Raw genomic sequence first — 19,809 nt, 5'->3', positions numbered from 1 at the left:
CCATAGCAAACACAGCATTGCTTCTTGGAAGCGAGAGCAGGAAACCTGATCTAGCTTCCAAGCAGCAAAGCAGAATTGCTTTTGGACAAAGGGAACTGCATGTCAGCAGCTCCCCTTGTCCAAAAGCAATGCCGGCTTCCGCAGGAGCCGGGGAACCGGCTGGGACCGTGGGGGCATTGGGGCTCCCCCTGCAGTCTCCAACGTGAATACTGGTCTCGGGGGATTTTTCACGCCTTTAATTTTGCCGCATCTTCCATCTGTATTAGTTTGATTCTGGTAGAAAGGATATACAATATTTAAAGAAATACCATGCCTGATAAAAACAAGGTGTATTCAGTGACCTTTTGTCATCTTTCACATGTTCCATTAGAGTGATTTAATGGGTCATTTTGCCTGAAACAGCAATTGTTTCAGACCAGCACCTCTATCTCGAAGGACATCACACAGGCACTCCACCACAACCTATAGTCACATTATCCAGGGTTCACTGCCACAGGATTAGGATTCCCCCATCTGTATTAAGGCCTGTATGTTTCTCGATCTCTGTTCCCTTATTTTGTGTCCGTTTGCATGCAGTACACAAAAGGCAGGTCTACTAAATTTGCCTAATCTTATCCTTCTACAGCAGGGCGCATTAATCAAAGACAAAATGTTGGCCACTTAGGATCAGGACTAGAGGCAATCGATGTTCCAAAACCAAATTCAGGTAGAAACCGTGAGGCATAAACTGTTTTATCAACAGTTCTCAGTGAAACTTAAATCCCTAAATCAACAGGAGCTGATGCAACACTGGTGCACTAAGGAACTTTAATTACCCATAGCGGTGTTATTTGTCTCTCACTTGTGTAACCTATAGCTTCCAATTCCCATTTGCCAGACAGTACCAGAATAAAACCTGCAACGGTGGCCTCAATGCCCAATTTAGATGACTTCAGAAGTTGCATGAAAAAATAATTACGAAAGATCCCATTTAATAAATCTAACACATTTACAGCAAAGAGCTTCGTACCACGCACATTAAACACAAGAACTGCAAAATGTAACTTATGCAACAGCACTTCAGTACCTGATATTCACTGGTTGATGCTTTATACGCTGCAGAAAGTGGTCGCATTGTAGTTGTTCTAGGAGTTGTAGAAGGTTGTACAGGCGTGCCGATTGTTTTCACTGGTGGTGTGTAGACTGAGGATGTGGAACACGTGGAAGACCTGTCATAGCTTTCCATTACACTCTAGAAAATAAATATTTTATTAAAACGAGACATGCTACATTATGAGTATTATGCAGGGCTTTATGCTAAATTGCAGTTACAGAACACTTTTTCCCCTCGGTGGCCCATGGAAACAATGAGTTGGAGAGCAAACTCCTAGATACTGCAGTGATTTGCTACCCTAGATTTGGGTACTGTTGTTGAAAAGGGACATCAAGGCTATTAAAGGTGAAAAGGGTTAGAGTATTTTGGGCCTGGACTTAGAAATGTGTATTCAATTACCTGTAACAGTGCTTCTCCAGGTTGCATTGCTCATAGATTTACAGGCTTCTGCATCCTTACATGTCAATCTGTAGATCAGGGACACGTTTTGTGTAGCAGTGTGCCCCCCGGTCTTGGGGCATTCCCACTCAAGGAGTAATCATTGTACGAATAACCGGCACTATTGTAACCTACCAGCTTCCCTCACCACGCTAAAGTAAACAAATGTGTGTGTGTGTGTGTGTGGGGGGGGGGGGGGGGGGGGGGGGGGGGGGGTTTGAGTGGTGATGAGAAGGTAGATGAGCTAATGAGAGTTCTATATTAATCTATAAGTTTTCCAGCGTGGTATCTTTCAAAGACTATCTACATTTTTTTTTTAAAGAAGTTGTTAAGAGAGCTGTGAGGCAATACCACCAATGAAACAGAATGTCAGAAAACATGTACCTGCAAAAACAGGGAATCACTTCATTGAAACAAATGCGAAAACTCAGATGTCAAACATTGATTTAAACCCATGTGAGAAAAAGGAAAGGATTGGACTTCTGCAAGGTGGGGAACCGATTATGGATGAGACCGCCCCTCCCTAGCTTCAGTGGTCGTATAGGAAAGTCTGGAGCAGGTGCTAATCTTGCAGAGACAAAACATTAATTATGCCTGAAAACCTTTCCATGGAGAATTAAAACGAACATTAAGCAAGATAGGGTTTAGCTTGAGACTGAATACAAAGTATATATCACTAGCTGGTCTGCATACGTTTAAATAAAAAAAATAAAAAAACACAACATGGACCCAACAGAGCTCCAAAAGCTTATCTTCTGAATTCTGCTGAAAGCATTACAGGATACCAATGAAGTACTGTGCCAGGATGATCACACTTAGAAGACAATTTCATATACAGTTCCTGCATTCATGCTGGCATAATCTGTATGGATGAGAAGGCAATCAGCCCTAAGGCTCTCCATATCACCAAGCTGGATTATCGCTCTGGCTGTGTAAAACACATGCTGTGATCTTTTCCAAAGCGTGGCAGTTTGTAACAAAAAGCTCACACATCACGCACCAATGGCGGTAGAAGACCACTGTCATGTTTATCCTGAGGATCGAAAATCCTAACTATGCTCAAATCTATTGATAATTGTCTATTCAAAGATTGCCTTTTTGTCCAACCAGTCCTAGTCCTCTTGGATACCTCGTTCATTAATGCCTTCTTGATACAAAAGAATCACTTCACCTTCAGTCTCAACAACCAAACAGATAGCATCCTGCTGAATAGAAGGTATGAATCATAACAGAATACGCTATAGTCGGTTCATCCTGTTCCTCGGGCACCCACATACTCTGCAGGACACAAAATCTCAAGTGCTCTGGACCAAAGCTGAAATGGAACTCTGCATTCAACTCAGAAGGGAAAGCCCAGACTAGCGCAGCATCAGGTTCAGCATTTGCATAGTATCTTCCATTTCTAAGGCCTTAGAAGGCAGTTTGAGAAAACTAGTCATTTGATCTGTGGGAATAAAAATGCTGGTACACAATAACGATGGTCCAGAGCAAGAGCAACAAAACACTAGCTCTCTTTGGTAAAAGGCAAATAAAATGTAATCTTGAGGGATTTGTTTGATTGGAACGAGGAACTACTATTGTGATTTTAAATATGCAGCCTGGCATGCTTTAAGAGAAGGTTGTGTTGAAAGAAGCAGACCATGGATGAGCGATCCAATTGGTTTTAGATGCGAAGTCCGCACTATATGCACACTTCGTATGGAACATCTGTAGCTGGAGTATGCCATGATTCTCAAGCAGAGAAACAGACAAGTAAAAAAAAACACAAATCCTGCATGTTGAAAACCTATTAACATTGTTTTTTTAAAAGCACTAAAGTACAAAGTTTGGTCAGAACGGAAGTCCACAGTAGGCTCCAGTTCAACTTAATCAGAAGAATAAATGAAAATGTAACAAGTCACTTCTACTTAAGGTAAATTATCTTTCACATCATTTCGGTTACTTCCCAAGACAATATTGCAACTTAAAAAGGAAGGAAGCTGGCAAAGAGGTTTCAACTAACATCAAGCCTCAGCGAGTAAGAACAGACATTTAGAGACAATATAAGCAATTTAACCATATCCACAGAAAATCCCTGCATAAGGAATTGAAACTTGAGACTAAAACTTCAATTCTGTAACCTGGTCACCAAAATTGTCATGCAGAGTTACTGAATGGAAGCTCACTCATCCTCCATATTTCTCCAATATTGCCATCAGTATTTAGCATCAGCTAGTTCTGCTAAGATCATTTGGAGAAAGTCTACCAAAAAGATTCAAAGGTGTGAATTCACTACTTTCGTATGGCACTGCACACCAGAAACCATAACCTCAGTAGGACTCCTTTATTCACTGAATGGCAGGAGTTGTAGGAGGGAGGCTTCAGGAACCACGTTAATGACAGGGTTTTGATCAGACCAGGTAACGTCTTCTTGCCTGAATGAGGAGGTGCATTACAGACTAACCACATCCCTTCCTTTTTGCACTACAACACGTATAAGGACACCCCCCCCCCCCCCCATAAACCTTTATCAAAACAAGTTTAAGATCTGAAGAAAACCGCACATTTAAAATGAATGGCAAACATGACAGTGGCCATTACATCACAAAGGACATCAACTTGTAAGAAGGACAGCTCTGGTTGGGTCAAATGCAGACTTGCACAGAAGGAAGCCAGTCTACAGGTCACATTCACTACAATACCCATGCTCCTTCAGAAAATTTAAAACTGCTGAGGATGTAGGTGACTGGAAGGAACTCTATTATTAATTTACACAGACTTGACTGTGCTTTTAAAACCAACAGTTATTGCACCAATTAACAGAACCCACAAGCTCAAGAAACAAAGCTAGGCTCATGATAACTGTATCAAGCAACACAAAAAGGAATTTGATAAAAAGGGATGCACCCAGCTCTAAAATAGATAGAATTTATACACACCTAAACTAGAAAGCACTTACTTTATCTATGCAAGGCTTGACCCCAACCATTATAGATTCACCAAACACCCTTCCATCTTTGCTCAAGGCTTTCCTGGCCTGCAATTTGGACTGGTACTGAATGTGCATCCAATTTCCTGTGTTAGACATCTGCAAAGAGGTTGAAATTTAAAAAAGAAAAGATGTAGTCTTTAAACAGGGAGAAATTTCTCAAACTAAAAATAGTGTACATAGTTCATTATTGACGTTTTAGTAGTCTTACCACATGCTTTAAAATGTTTCCATACTGTGCAAACTGTAGCAGAATGTAGGAAGCAGACGCCTGCGGAAAGCTTAAAATAAAACACTCAATTGTATTACAATATATGAGAAAACACAGAACTTAAAAAGGTACAATCAACAACCTGGACTGAAATTAACAAATACAGACTTTATGGGGCGAATATAAAAGTGGCGGGTTGAGGGCAGGATGAAATCTCACAAACAAAGGCTTTGGCCAGCAGTGCTATGCCCAGGGTTTGACAGACTTCAAGGTTCGAGCAGCAGAGCTACGGCTTATGTTATGGACATTTTACAGATTCAGACAGCAGTCGTATTCCGTAGTGTACCTTATTCTTGCAGGCTCAGTGTTACTCAATAATAAACTCATACAAACATGTAAATCTGGACAATTAAGTATCTACACAGGAGTCATGAACTGGCAGTCATAGCAGCACGTATTGTCCTTATAGAAACAATGGACCATCACAAATTAAGTACACCCAGCTCATCAATATCCTGTTTAAGTATATTTTTGAAATGAACTAATGTGGTCTCTCTTGGCACAGGTATGTGTTCTGCAGGGCAAATTCGCATTTATCCCTGCCCAGGGTGCCTGACTGCTTGTAAAACTGGTATCCTGACTTTGTTTTGCTCTGGCTTGCACTGTATGAATAATACACTAGAGTGTCAGTTCAACAATTTTCTCGACAGAAATACAAACAACATTTATAGGACACACAAATATAAACATACCAGGCATGTGGAATTCTTATAGCCCAACTCCCAGCACATATTGTTTGGGGTCAAGGGCAACACGTTTTCATGTGTATTTTGTCCTTGGGACAAACGGGCCCAACCCCCTGCAGTGCTAACCTTTTGGCTGCCAGTTCACAGTACCACATTATGGAGCATGGAAGGGCACTGTATGCAGTTAAGGTAATATTTTTGTCCATATGTTAATGCTGTTCAAACTTGTATTTATGGCTCATTAATTGAAAGCCTTTATTATTAGGGTGAGCGCTCTAAGTAAATGTTGTAGGTTATGACTGCATTACTGACAGTTGTTCCAGTATAAAAATGTGTACACACGTTTTCAAAGTTTAGCAAAATGAGGCTATGTATAATGCTCCCAGAATGCACTGATTTTTATTTTATTTTTTAAATTCTTTTTATTAAACCAAGTCGACTGAAATACATCAATTACATCTTAGCAGGCAACTTCATTTTCTATCCGCAACAATTTCTCATTCCAATATATTTTACAAGCAGTGTTTCTTTGCGGCTAGGGGGTTCCACAAGCCTCGTCTTACGCTTGCTGGCTAGGTGGGGAACACACATCCCCTTTATAATGGTTCCATGCTCCCCACACCCTACTCCACTTCCCGGGGCATCCCCTGGCTATAAACACCGACTTTTCCCTAAACATGCACCAATCTAAATCCTCCTTCCACCTCTCCAAAAGGGGCGGCTGGACTGCACCCCACAACTGCACGATGTTCCTCTTTGCAATCATGAATGCCAGCGTAGCCCACTGCTTAGTGCATGCGTTGAGGTCAGTCGGTTCCCAGACATTCAGCAAGCACAGTCGCGCCTCTGGCTGCATATCAACCCCTAATACTGCCCGCATGGTGCGATGTGTCTCTCCAATACGCCTCTATCTGCTGACAGCTCCACAGTATGTGCATGAAGGTTCCAGTGTCTCCACACCCCCGTCTACAAACTCCGCTCTCCACCCGCCCCATGCGAACCAGCCTGGGGCCCGGTACACAAGTCCTATGCAATATTTTTAGCAGCACTAATCTAAGCCTGGCTTGGACTGCCACCACCCTCGGGGAGGAGATCGCTTCTTGCCAGTCTTCATCGTCCAATACCAGTCCTTCACTGTTCCACTTGCTCTTAAGAAGCTGCAGGGGGTCCTCCATATTGTTGATCAACTTCCTGTAAATAAGGGAGATAGTCTTCTCTGGGATGTGCCCGTCCAGCACCCTGGCCTCCAGCGGGGAAGCCTCTGGCAGTGTATCATCCCTAGGGACCAGCGCCAGTAACGCGTGGCGGATCTGGAGATACCGATAATATTCAGTGTCCATCATGCTATACTGTTTAAGGGATGCAAACGGCAAAACCGTGTCCTTCCCCCACACATCTTTGATTAGTGTGATCCCAATAAGATCCCACTTATCAAAGCCCTTGGATTTCCAGAGGCTCCCTAATTTCTCAGAGTTCCATAGCGGCGTGGCCAGTGTAAGCTTACCGTCCCATCCCAGATGCTTATTAACTATGTGCCACACCTGGACTGCGTGTGCTGTGGGGCCAGTCAATGGGAACCTGCCGGGCTTGGCGTAGAGAGCCCTAGTATAGTCGCCCCCGGAAGCAACCACCTATCCATAGCGTACCCGGGATCATCCGGGCTGCAATATATCCCGTGGATGATCGCCGCCAGCTGAGATGCCCAATAGTATTTAAGATCGGGGAGACCAATGCCCCCATCGTAGCAATGCAGGGTCAGCTTTGTGTAGGCGATCCGGGGTCTACCGTCCCAGAGGAGGCTTCTCTGGAGACTTTCAATTTCCTTAAAGGAAGACATTGGGACCGGATCCAGGGTGTTCTGGAGAGCATACAAGAAACGCGGGAGGGCCATCATCTTGAAGAGGACCGCCCGTCACAGCATGGAAAGAGGGAGGGATCTCCAACGTGCCACATCTGTTTTAAGGCGCTGCAGGGGCAGGTCCAAATTACGATGAAAGCGCAATCTCAAAACCAGGGTGACATAAATCCCGAGATATCAGAAGCCCTCCGAAGCAATAGTTATTGGACAACTCTGCGGTATCTCATGCGGGTCGCCTGCCAGGACAAAAATTAACGACTTGGACCAATTAACTGTAAAACCCGAATATCTACCAAAGATAGTTAGTATGTCCAATAGGGAGATCAGAGACGCCCTAGGAGCAGCGATACAGAGTAGGATATCGTCTGCGTACAGGGAGATCTTATCCTCCCAGTCATTGGTCCATCTCAGCCCCCGGATAGATCGGTCCTGCCTAATCCAGGCTGCCAGTGCAGAATGCACTGATTTGATGCAAATATTTGCAGAAGCTTGAAAGCAAGATTGACGATTCTTTGCTTTCAAAATAAAGTGTTCATAAAAGAAAAAAGTAAAGCAGGAGATACACATTTTGCTAAACTACTGTAAAACTTCAGGTATCCTTTCTTTGCAGCATCATTTATTAACATGTTGATGCATGGTAGTATTTCCCAAAAATATTCATAATGGAAAAATCAGTGTAGCCAGTTTCAATAATATTATGGGAAACAAAAATAAACAAGCATTTTCAAAGCCAGTAGGTCTGAAATTGGTGGTCAGCTGTTTAGTTTTGTCAACGTGTGTCTTATTTTGGCATGGTTTTTGTAAAACTTTATTGGTGTGGGAGCTTCCGTGCCCTCATCGCTATAACAAACATTGGCAAAAGCGAAAATTGTTTTTGGTTTCAAAAAGCACACAATGCCACAGTAGTTACTGGCACTGTACAAAACTACTTTGTGTGCCAATATGCTACCCGTGAAGGAGCAGAATGTTGTCACTCACACTGAAGCCAGCTGATATAGGGAGAGAGAGAATTTTAATAAACAAAAAAGGTCACGGTCAATGCCAGACCAAATTAGGGGCCCAATTATTAAAGAAAGTCTCAAAAGTGCACCCATGGTACATGTCCTTGCATTAAGTGCAGCTATATGGCTTTCGTGGATTTCCAAGAATTTACAGAAGTAGGACAAGAAATAGTACTCCTAGAAAATATTTGTGAACTGCATTTTAGCATGAGCAAATGTGCATGTGTAGATTTGCTCATGCGAAAATCATAGTGTTTGCAAGTTGACTTTCCCTCCAACTCTGCAGTTTACGTCTACCATTATCAGGAGTAAATTTCCAGCATTTTTCAGTATGGGAAAAGATTAGAGAAGAGTTGTTGAAAACCCTTAAAACATGCAAGTTAGTAGGTTTGCACAGACTCAAAAGGGCATTCTAACCCTGGAATTATAGCTTACCACTACCTTCAGCCCCAGTATGTAGATCTGCAGAAACGTGGCAACCTAAGGGGATTGCAAGTATTCAAACACTACTATGATACGAGTCCTGGCATAATCAGAGAGGCTATATCAGAGTTCTTAAATAATGAGATTGCTACCATATTTTTTCGCCGCACTAACATGGCACCAAAGGGACAAGTGGACTGTGTTATAGGACAAGTAGATTTATGAAGCAACCTGCCCCATGGACAAGTAGATCTGTTATTGAATCCCACACCCCTGCATACATACACATACTTGTTTTTCCACAACCAAATTTTAAAGTAAACTTTCAGTGACAACATAACAATTTCAACGTACAAAACCACTGAAATTCACCAGTTCTAGTTAGCTCTGGAAACTATAACTTGCACCCCAATCATGCACAGTACTCTCATCAATAATTTAATTGCAAATGTTGCAGTGATATTATCAATGGTGTCATAGAAGATTTCACGAGCAACATACTATATGGGGTGAATGGTGCACGTGTTCGTTATCTTACACCCCGAGAGCAAGAGGACAAGCAGCACATGCCATCGGTCATTTATATGCCATGAAGTAATCAACAAGCCTAGTGGGCCCCGGGTGCAATGCACTTGCTGTACCAATGAAAGCTAGGCCTTAGATCAAAGAGAAGTAGATTAAGCTGAGCCAGGGCTGTGAGAAACAAGAAATTGTCTATCGATATGTAGGAGCGACAGAAAGCTACAAGCGTACAACAGAATTTCGTCAGTATATGTGTAGTTCGTAGATTCATTTAGATTACAAACATGTTCCGAGTCAAGTAGAAGATTGTAAAAGTAAAAAAATACCCTTTAAAGCGCCAGATTGGTGTGAACGTGAGGTGGATGACGAGGGGATGTTCTCAGCGAAGATGAGGAAACATAACTGCTACTAAGTAGGCAGGCCAAGAAAACGGATAGGCTTGATGAAACAGCAACTGCTGCATGTATGGCATGCCAATGCAGCAGCACTTTCCCAAATGTTTTCGAATACCCACAATGCTCTCTGGAACGAGAGACCGGGATGAACATCAGTACTGTAAAGTTGTGACTTGGCTAACTACTAGTATCCCGTGTAGTAATGGAAAACCCTAAGCAACTTTATTACTTGGTCCACAAGCCAGAGAGGGGCAGCGAGCATGCCCTGTCAGACCAAAATATTTTAAACGAGTGGCTGCTGGGCCATGTAAATCTCAAAGGGGAATACATTGTCCAAGCCAGCATTGTGATCAGAGTTCTGTTCATGCACTAAAAAGATTTAGACATTTTATCCAAAGGAGCCAAAGAAAGTTTGCAAGAGATGCTATAGTTTGAGCGTTCACCATTTATCCAGAATCATCAGTCATTGCAAAGCAAGACTTTCAGAGGAGTTTTCAGAACCTGGAAAAAACATTTTAAAATCTGAATTTAAAATTTAATTTCTATGACTGTATCCTGCGCTATACTTTATCGATGCTACTTTGAACACATTTTTGTTAAGGCAACTGAATGTATTCTGGTTGCTCGTGTCTTATCCACAGTAAAAATATGAGACCTGCATCAGGGGATGAACCTAATTGGAATATAATCACCACCTCACCAATTAACGTCGGGCATAAGAGACCCTTCTTTGAAACTACTTCTAGTCCCGTTTAACATGTGCACATTCAGGCTGCCAAGCACGATTACAGTGTGGTAAAAATACTAAACAAAAACCAAGTAACACAAATCATGGCTTTTAACTTTATCACCAGAAGGATTCCAGCATGAAAGCTGAAAATCGGACACTGTTGCAATGAACTGCATCCGCCAATGCATACAAACACTCTGAACCTTTATGTTATGCTATTTGAACTGTGTAGGATGAAATCCATATGCTGCCAGAGTGTCCAGGGAGGAGGTGGTCGTCTTTTAGGTGTGGCCTCGCTCCAAGAAGGGATTGTGAAGGCAGAAAGACACCGGGGGAGAAGGAAAGAAACCCACTAGATACTGGAGGGGGCCCTTTGGCCAGGGTCGCTCCCCAATTTGGGGATATATAGGTTTTGCCTGCTTTAGCTGTTTTTCAGGCTGATCTACTACAGAGTGGTGGGGTTGGAAGGGGGGGGGGGGGGGGGGGGGGGGGGGAAGAGTCAGAAAAAAGCTAGACACCAGCGAATTTTATTTGGGCAATGGGGAGCAGTCACCAAAAACACAATAAAACATATTTTGGCTGTTTTCTACCAACCTGGGGACTTTGCTCATCAGAGATGTAGAGTCTGTGTCTGAAGAGGAGTACAAAAGAAGACTTATCTGCTGCCCCAAATGTCCTTCTAATCCTGGCCTATGCGTACCCACACGTTTTAAATTATACCATATACAATTCAAGCATTGGGAGAAACCAGGACAGTAAAAGTGAACTGACTGGTTTGTATTGCTAAGTATTTTCAGTTTAGATACATGGTTGGCAGTAGTTTGTTGTGCTTAGTTACACCTATTGTGTATGGAGTCATAGTTGGGATTTCATCTTCAACCAATAGGCTAGTTCTTTCTACCTGAAAAAGGTTTTGCTGTTTAGTTGGATGTTATATTCTTTCCTGTCTGTGCTTTGTGCAATCTGTTGAGTGTTTTTGAAATGAAAGGGGTGTGGAGCTTCATGGTGATGTCCGAGTGGCATCTGGCAGCTGGTGTGTGTGGGGGTGGGTGTGGACTGGCGTTTGACTGCCAGGCGGTGTTACTGCTGTGTCACTCATGTGGGCGTATGAAAGTAATGGGCCCATGAATGCCGTAGTTTGTAGATGTGAGTGTTGTGATAGGCTGGCTCCCAGACAAACAGGAGAAGGTGAGCGAGAGACAGACTAATGAACAATATGTGAATGGCCAATAAAGTGGCTGGTGCCTTGTCATGGCTTTACAGCTCACAAGCTGCAAGTCACTTGTTCAGTATGAGAAAATTATAATTATCTTATTAACAGTGATTTCTAGGTTTTCATTTGTGAAATCTTTTGTTAATAAAATTTACATGTTGAACATTTCACTCACCCTCGTGCCAAATATTGTGTATGTATATAGCAGATGGTTGTGCGGTAATATTTGTCTTTCCTGTCTCTGTTAGCGTGTACATTGTCTCCTAGGACAATCTACCAACCCAAGTTAAACTTAACACCAGGGAACTCCAGGGTGGTGTGTTTAGCGTGGATCCCACAAGATTTCCTTACTCAAAAACCCTTACAATCCCCAAACATAGGATAAAAACATACCCTTTTCATATTTCTGTGACTCCAAGTACTGGAATCTGCACAGATTTCCTGCAGGTTTGCTAGGCTCCACTAGGTGCCACCTGAGCTAGGGCTCAAAAACGACAGCTAGCCACATTGCAAAATAAAAAAAGGATCCGTTTACAGTGGAAAGGTGTGATGCGTCCATGTGGGGTTATGGCGCCTTTCCTGTTGTGGGCACTAGCCCTACCCAGACAAGAGAGGTGCAGCTTTTATCTGGAGACATTGGGGAATGCTGGGTTGTAGGAAATTTGTGGCTCCCCACAGATACCAGCCGTTTGGAAAAAGGGTGTTTTTAGTCAAACAGAGTTTTGCAAAGGCTTCTGGGTAGGAAAACTTGGGAGTCACAAGTCACCCCACCCTGGATTTCCCTAGGTATTTCGTTTTCAGAAATGTACAAGTTTACTAGGTTTGCCTATGTGCCCGCTGAGCTAGGGTCCAAAATCCACAAGTACCCACTTTTAAAAAAAGCTCTGTTTGCCGTCTAACGGATTAGTTTTCCTGACGGTCACCAGTTCAATCCATTAACGCGCTTCTTGCCTCATATTATTGAAGCATTACCCTAAACACTTGATGCTACTCACTATTCAGAAAAGGCCATTCTCCTAATAAGTGACCTCCACTGCTATTTACAGCCATCCTAATGGTCCCCGTCCAATATAGGACACCAGGCCCCAAGTGGTTAATTAAGTACTGCCCTCATCCTGGGACACTACTCACAACTAAGTTTTGGACCTACATTAATCCCTGTTACTGGGAACTACAACTGAAGCCAAGCTGTGGCTTTGGTATAAAGGGAATCAAGTATCCTTACCAGCAATGAGAAGTACCCAGAAATATTAAAAAGGACTTCTGCTATTCGGGCACCCTCACTGTATTGCTCGTCCCCAGAATCTCTGTCCTGAACAGATTAAAAAGGGAGAGCCCCCAACAAATCATATAGCTGTCCTTCAAGATCTGATTGTATTACATCTCCAATTGGCTCCTCTTATTTACCAATAACCACCGCCACAAGTTTTCCTATAGCACCATTTATATTTCACTGGTTTGGTTATTGTCACCTCATTGGGATTCACAAATCACTTTCGAAGGTGAAAATGTATATAATGTAAATACACAGTAAATATTTTATGCCGTTTTGTATGTGAAATACTGTTATGCAAAATAAATAACACTCACTTTGGCTAAAGTGAGGACTACAAAAAAATCTTGTCCTGTGGGCCTTGACGTAAAACCTTGTTAAAATATTTGTATGCCTTATCGAGCCAAGGTCTCATTCTATATCTGTCTGTTCGAGTCAAGAAGAATACACCAATTTCTGCAAAAATTAATTTACTAGCAATACCCAGTTCGCCAGGACACATGGGTCGCTCTGGTTTCTTTGTGAAAATATATTGTGTTTTGGACCCTTTCCTGTCGCAGGCACTAGGACTACCAAGACATGTGGGAATACAGAATAGGAGAACACTTGGTAATACCAAATGTATTTGTTTGCATTTGTTTTTAAGTGTAAGAAAAAGGACATTTTGAAAAAGGTCCTCTGAATCACATGCTAGTATGGGTATCCACAAATTCGGAGATGTACAAATAACCACTGGCCCTATACACTGTATCTGGTGTCCATTTCAGAAATACATAGGTTTCCTTGATACTCATGTTTGACTCCTTATGTTTTACCATATGAATTGCTATATAACCGGTACACAATGAAAAACCATTGTAAGGTGCAGTTCAGTTGACGACTCTGGGTACCCTGGGTTCTCAGAAAACCTACAAACCATAAATATTCCACAATCAGAAGGGTCTAGCTGACATAATGGTATATTGCTTTGGTAAATCAGTCTTTGTGACAAGCAGGTACAAATTAAAGCCGTCGTCACAAATGTCAGTTTTATCCTACTCATTAAAAAAAAAATATATATATAAAATTTGTGTCAATAGTTTCTTTGGGAAAACCTTGAGGGGTGTACACAAATTACCCCTTTCTGAACTCCAAATTGGCTACTTTTCAGAAATCTATAGCTTTCCGGGAACATCCATGAGTTTCACCTGGATTTCCACCACAATCTGGAAGTAAGTTTAAATCACAAAATGTGGGCTACCTCTTGGAAAAATGCTAAATCTGTGGAAACAAAAACATAAATTAAAGTTTTTTTGATTCAGCTCTGCATTTTCCTGAAAGTCGGGAAAATTGTGACTTTCGCACAAAATAACTTTTGTTGATGCCACTTTTAGGGAGAAAAATAAAAGAATACGCAAATGTAGCTATATTTGAGCTATTTTCTAAGTCCCTTCCAGAGGAATCTTCAAACTCTCAGAACCTTTGGATTCCCCCAGATGTTGGGGGGGGGAAAAGGACACACTTTTAGGGTGGATACCTTATGTGGAAAGAAGAGTATGGAGGTTTAAGCACGAGCTACCATAAATAGCCAAAAAAGGGCTCAGCATTCTAAGAGGAAAAGACTTTGCAGCTAAGGGGTTAAAGGACAGATGTCACAGTCCCACTGCCCGGGCTTGGGTGAAAATGTCTAACAATAATAGAAATGATTTCACCCCGAAACCTACTTGTGCGTTGAAAATGAAGGCGCCGATAAAGGTCTCAAATTGTAGCTAGAATGTGAACTCAACTGGTCTGTAGAGGAGTTGGAGATGTTGATGGTTGCAGCCCTCCGTTCACCAATGTTTATTCAGTAAATGCTGCAGAAGAAAGTTGCCTTAAGGACAACCCAATTCATTGGAAGCAGGAAGTTGAGATTGAACTCCATAATCTCATTCAAAAAGGTTTGCAATTTAGCCCTGCCCAACCAATTAAAGACAGAAGAGCACAGTTAGATGAATGTACATTAACTGCCTCTTGTTCCTGGCCATCAGGTTAGAAGAACATGTGATTACTAATCCGGCAACCAACAAGATCGATGAAGAAAATGTTTACACTATGATTACACCTTTGAAGAATCCAGAAATGGGGCATCTCCCACTGACTAAGTATTGGCCCAGGTGAGAGTATTAGGCCTCATAAATGCAAATGGAATGCATGTGTAGTAGAGCAGGGATACACGCAGACCTGAAGGCGGTGCCAGATCCGATTGGACTCTTTGCATGGGTCTAAACATATTGGCACTGTAAAATAAGGGTGAATTGAGCAGTAAAATCTCAAATCAGAACCCTGTAATATATTTTAATCATACCCCAGTACCCTACCATTAAAGAATCCATTTTGGTATACTGTGAGGTATTTTTAAATCTTTTTCTATTTTCATCTTGATCCCTGCATTATCCAGTAACAGATTATCCAAGAACTTCCACCTTCTTGTTGATCGAGTCTGTCCTGGTAGTATCACCTACCAGGGTGTGGACAGGTGCAGATGATGAAGTGAGTGAGGCGTCTACTCTAATATCTTTGGATACCTCCGTGGGACAGCTAAGAAGTGCCCTTATTGCCTGCGGCCCCCTTTCGCCCGTCGGTTGCTCGTATACGAGATAGTCCTTTTTCAACTGTACCATGTGTCTTGGAAGGCAAGTAAGGAGAATGCAAATTGATAATACATGTTTAAAGTTGCTACTTGTCTGCAGATCGAACTCGGACATAATAGCTAGGATGCAACGAGCAGAGGTGGCAGAGTCAACAAATTAACGAGAAGAGCCGAACCAAGAGTCTGCTCTGGCTCCACAAGCCTTGAAAATATTTGGCTTGTCTATCATTCAACAAACATCACCTTGGAGTATGAAAGGTGTCTTCAAAATTGAACAAAACGTGTATTTCTTTTACATGTGGAAGTGTTTCTCCTCTGTACATTAGATTTTTTAAACATTTTTTAAAAGTAAGTTTGTCAACATGAACTGAGAAACATTCCCTCCCCGCACAGACAATGCCCAATTATACAAGGTAGTGTTGAAAAGTGAGGCAAGGAGACCAGCTCTATTGCAAGTTTCACACAGCATTTCCGAGGCACAAAATTAGGTTAAATTGTGCCTCAGGATAATAAAAAGGACGTACAAAATTAAGGTCCTTTTGTCCTAATCCAGCTGTGATGCATTTCATCTAACATTCTGAAAATATAATCACATTCCACTCCACCCTGGTTTGAATAAAACTTTACTTGACGCCCATTTAACATTTGGTCACACGTTGATCACTGCTGCAGTACAGAAGGTAACCAAGTCAATCTTCTGTTCCCTTACCCACATCCACCCCAACCCTGCCACAGTGGTGAGGTAATCTAGTGTGAACAAGCATTGGCAACGCCAATAGATCTGCTTACGCACGCACGGTCAAGCCAGACCTAAAAGTCCATGTAGGTTAATGAAACATAAATTATCTAGTTATCTAAGACACTTTAATAGCGTTAAAATGTAATGTGTGAGCCCCTGTCCAACCTCAGGCAGCTGGATAAATAAACAAAATGGTCACAGCTGCGTGGAGGACAAGTAGTTTTGTTGTGGAAGCAAAACTACGTCTAATCAAAACATGTAATTCTGGCTCCCAACATGATGGCGGAGCCCCTCTTCTGGTGATTGATAGTCTGGTTACAGCTGCACTCTCAAGCCAGATCATAAAAAGCACTAGTCAGGCACCTACATCCCCACAGGGAAAATACTGGTAGCAGGAGGGAAAGCTTTACTTTCACACACAAAACAATCCTTAGCGCACCACCAGCAGCATGGTTGGCTTTCCTTCACACAATAGAGACTGTGCTTCTAGGCTCTGGAAACCCAACGATTTAGATGGCTCCAGTCCTTAGGCTGCGCAAAGTGGCAACATATGTGCTCGAACGCTCAAGCAAAAGCTTCCTAATTCTTTGTATATGGGAGCCGGAGTGGATTGGACATTACGCATCATTCAGCTACGATTGGTGTTCAACCAACCCTCATTTGACCTGATCAACTAGCTTGAGATCCCACAATGCCAGCTGTCCCCATCCTTGTTCTGCCCTGGCTATGCTCGTCACCTACCAGTACACTAAAGGGCAAAAACAGTTTGTGGTCCTTTCACACATGTGGTCGAGTCAGTAGGTCTCACTGGCAGCAGTGCACAAAGCAACTATGTCAAGTAGAAGGGCAACCTCTCTGGCATGATACATGTTGCTGTAGAGATGCCAGCATGAAGCAGTGAAGGAGAGGGGGAGACCAACATCAAGGGCTGCTTGAATTTAGATTTAAGTTTAGAAAGCAGCTCCTCACGCGCTGGCCTTCTCTGCTAGAAACAGGAGAAAGATGCACAAGAGGGCCATGTAAGTCATATGAAAGCTTGGCGGTTCAATAGCGTGGGCCGAGCCAGGATCAAGCCTTCAGTGACTCGCCCACCCCTGCTAACTAGGAATCCCCTACTTCAATCTATGTAGCCAGAAACTACCATGGACAGACCAGATATGAAAACTTGGGAGGCTTGGTGGTTCATGCTTTGTGTGTTGTTTAGTGACTTAAGTTGCTCAGGTTTCGAATCTTCTTGAGAGGATAAGGCCAAACGGGTATAAGAATTCAAGATGTGACTCAAACACTTAATGTCACGGAAGGGACAATGTCGCGTTCCTGTAGTTCGCTACAAAATCACAAATGTGGCTTCCAGTCTTGGATGGGCTCCGAGGGCTTTAATGGTCCATGATATTTGTCATTTACTTGAAGGTGTTCCACTGTGCTTCCCTTGTAATTAAGTACACAATCAGGAAGAATGGAAGAAGTTTTAGAAATCGAGGATCTCCAACTAAGTCATTTGAAGGACCCCAAGCGATGTTCAGTCAGTGGTATGTATTCCATCGACGTGCTTATGACGGAGTGTGACATAAGGAATATGCTACTTACCAGTATGCATCTGTTCTTGGCATGTAGAGCTGCAGATCTATACACTGTGCATAGATCGCCATCTGGTGTTGGGCCCGGATGTTTGCAGTTTGTTTTTCTTCTTGGACAGTGTTTGGAAGTCACAAGTTTGGTGACTCCTCCTTCGGTCCGTACTGCGCATGGGCTTCGGCTCCATCCTCAGATTGTTTTTCGCCAGCAGGGAAAAGATGGAGCGTAGTGATAATAGTAAAGAAACCCATGTGTGTTGTATCTAAATAAGATAGACTGGAACGGATACAGGTAGCCGGGGAGGCGTGTATAGATCTGCAGCTCTACATGCCAAGAACAGATGCATACTGGTAAGTAGCATATTCCGTTCGAGGCATATGAGCTGCAGATTATACACTGTGCATAGATTATATAGCAGTATCCAACCGTAGCGGCGACCACCGGTATCCGTTGCAGTGGTTTGAAACAGTGTCTTTAATACAGCCTGGCCCACACTAGCTTGTTGTTTGGTGTGCACATCTACACAGTAATGTTTTGTGAAGGTGTGCAGTGTTGACCATGTGGCTGCTTTGCAGATGTCATCTAAGGGTATGTTCCCTAGAAACGCCATAGAAGCCCCTATCTTTCTTGTAGAGTGGGCTTTAGGTGGAACAGATAATGTTCTTTTTGCTTTGTGATAGCAAATTTGTATGCATTTTACAATCCACCTAGCTATCCCTGATTTTGAGATGGGGTTGCCTTTATGTGGTGGAGAGAACGAGACAAACAGCTGTTTAGTCTTTCTAAAAGATTGCGTTCTTTGTATATAGTAAAGTAAAGCCCTTTTAACATCAAGTGTATGTAGAGCCCTTTCTGCAACAGATTGAGGTTGCGAGAAAAAACCCGGTAATTCCACCGTTTGATTGAGATGGAAGGGGGAAATGACCTTGGGCAGAAATTTTGGATTTGTGCGAAGTATCACCTTATTGTGATGTATCTGTAGAAAAGGTTCTTGTGTAGTGAACGCTTGTATTTCACTAACCCTTCTAAGGGAAGTGATAGCTACGAGAAAGGCTGTTTTCCAAGTAAGGAATTGTAGCTCACATTTATGCATCGATTCGAAAGGCGGTCCCATCAGTCTTGTAAGAACTATATTTAGATTCCACACAGGTGAGGGTGGTGCTCTAGGTGGAATTACTCTTTTAAGGCCTTCCATGAAAGCTTTAATAGCAGGCACTCTGAAAAGTGATAAATGCTGTCTGTTTTGCAGGTAAGCAGCAATTGCTGCTAGGTGTAAACGGATGGATGTGTATGCCAGGTTACACCTTTGTAGATGGAGCAGGTAACATATGATGTGCTGAATGGATACATCTAAAGGGTTGATTGTATTGTTACGGCAGTAAATAACAAATCTTTTCCACTTTGCGGCATAGCATGCTCAAGTGGTAGGACGTCTGGCTTCTCTGATAATATTCATGCAATCAGGGGGAAGGTTAAGGTATCCAAATTCTAAGATTTCAGGAGCCAGATCGCAAGGTTGAGCTGAGCTGGGTCCGGGTGCCTGATCTCTCCATGGTTCTGAGTTAGGAGGCATGGAGACAGGTGTAATTTTTGGTGTGGTACCACTGAGAGCTGTAGTAGTGTGGTGTACCACGGCTGCCTCGCCCATGTTGGAGCTACTAGAATGAGTGTGAGGGAGTGCTGTTGTAGCTTCCTTACCACTAATGGAATTAGCGGGAGAGGCGGAAAGGCGTATGCAAATTTGCCTGACCAGTTCATCCATATCGCATTGCCTTTGGACAATGGGTGTGGGTATCTGGCGGCGAAGCTTGGGCATTTTTTGTTTTCGTGGGTGGCGAAGAGGTCTATCTGAGGATGCCCCCACTTGTGAAAGAATGGGTGAAGAACTTGTGGATGCAGTTCCCATTCGTGCATTTGCTGCGTTTGTCTGCTGAGCAGATCTGCCATGGTGTTTTGTATCCCTGGGACATGCTGTGCCAGGAGGAAGACTTTTTGCGGGATTGCCCATCTCCA

General features: G+C 42.8%; 1 protein-coding gene across 1 annotated transcript in view; it reads right to left on the bottom strand.

Moving 5' to 3' along the window:
- The window catches only part of LOC146821626 (nucleoporin NUP35-like), a 108,135-nt gene that overhangs the window by 9,996 nt on the left and 78,330 nt on the right, over window positions 1–19,809 (bottom strand). Inside the window, exons 6-8 of the mRNA XM_085612662.1 lie at window positions 4,711–4,780; window positions 4,470–4,598; window positions 1,067–1,231 (exon numbers count right to left, since the gene is read on the bottom strand). Coding sequence (XP_085468788.1) covers window positions 1,067–1,231; window positions 4,470–4,598; window positions 4,711–4,780 — 364 coding nt within the window. The remainder of the gene's footprint in view (window positions 1–1,066; window positions 1,232–4,469; window positions 4,599–4,710; window positions 4,781–19,809) is intronic.

Source organism: Triturus cristatus, chromosome 6 (genome assembly GCF_964204655.1).
Source record: "Triturus cristatus chromosome 6, aTriCri1.1, whole genome shotgun sequence".
In the NCBI taxonomy this organism is placed as follows: Eukaryota; Metazoa; Chordata; class Amphibia; order Caudata; family Salamandridae; genus Triturus; species Triturus cristatus.
The sequence above is the reverse complement of the archived record's forward strand: the minus strand, read 5'-3'. Positions and strand labels throughout refer to the sequence as shown.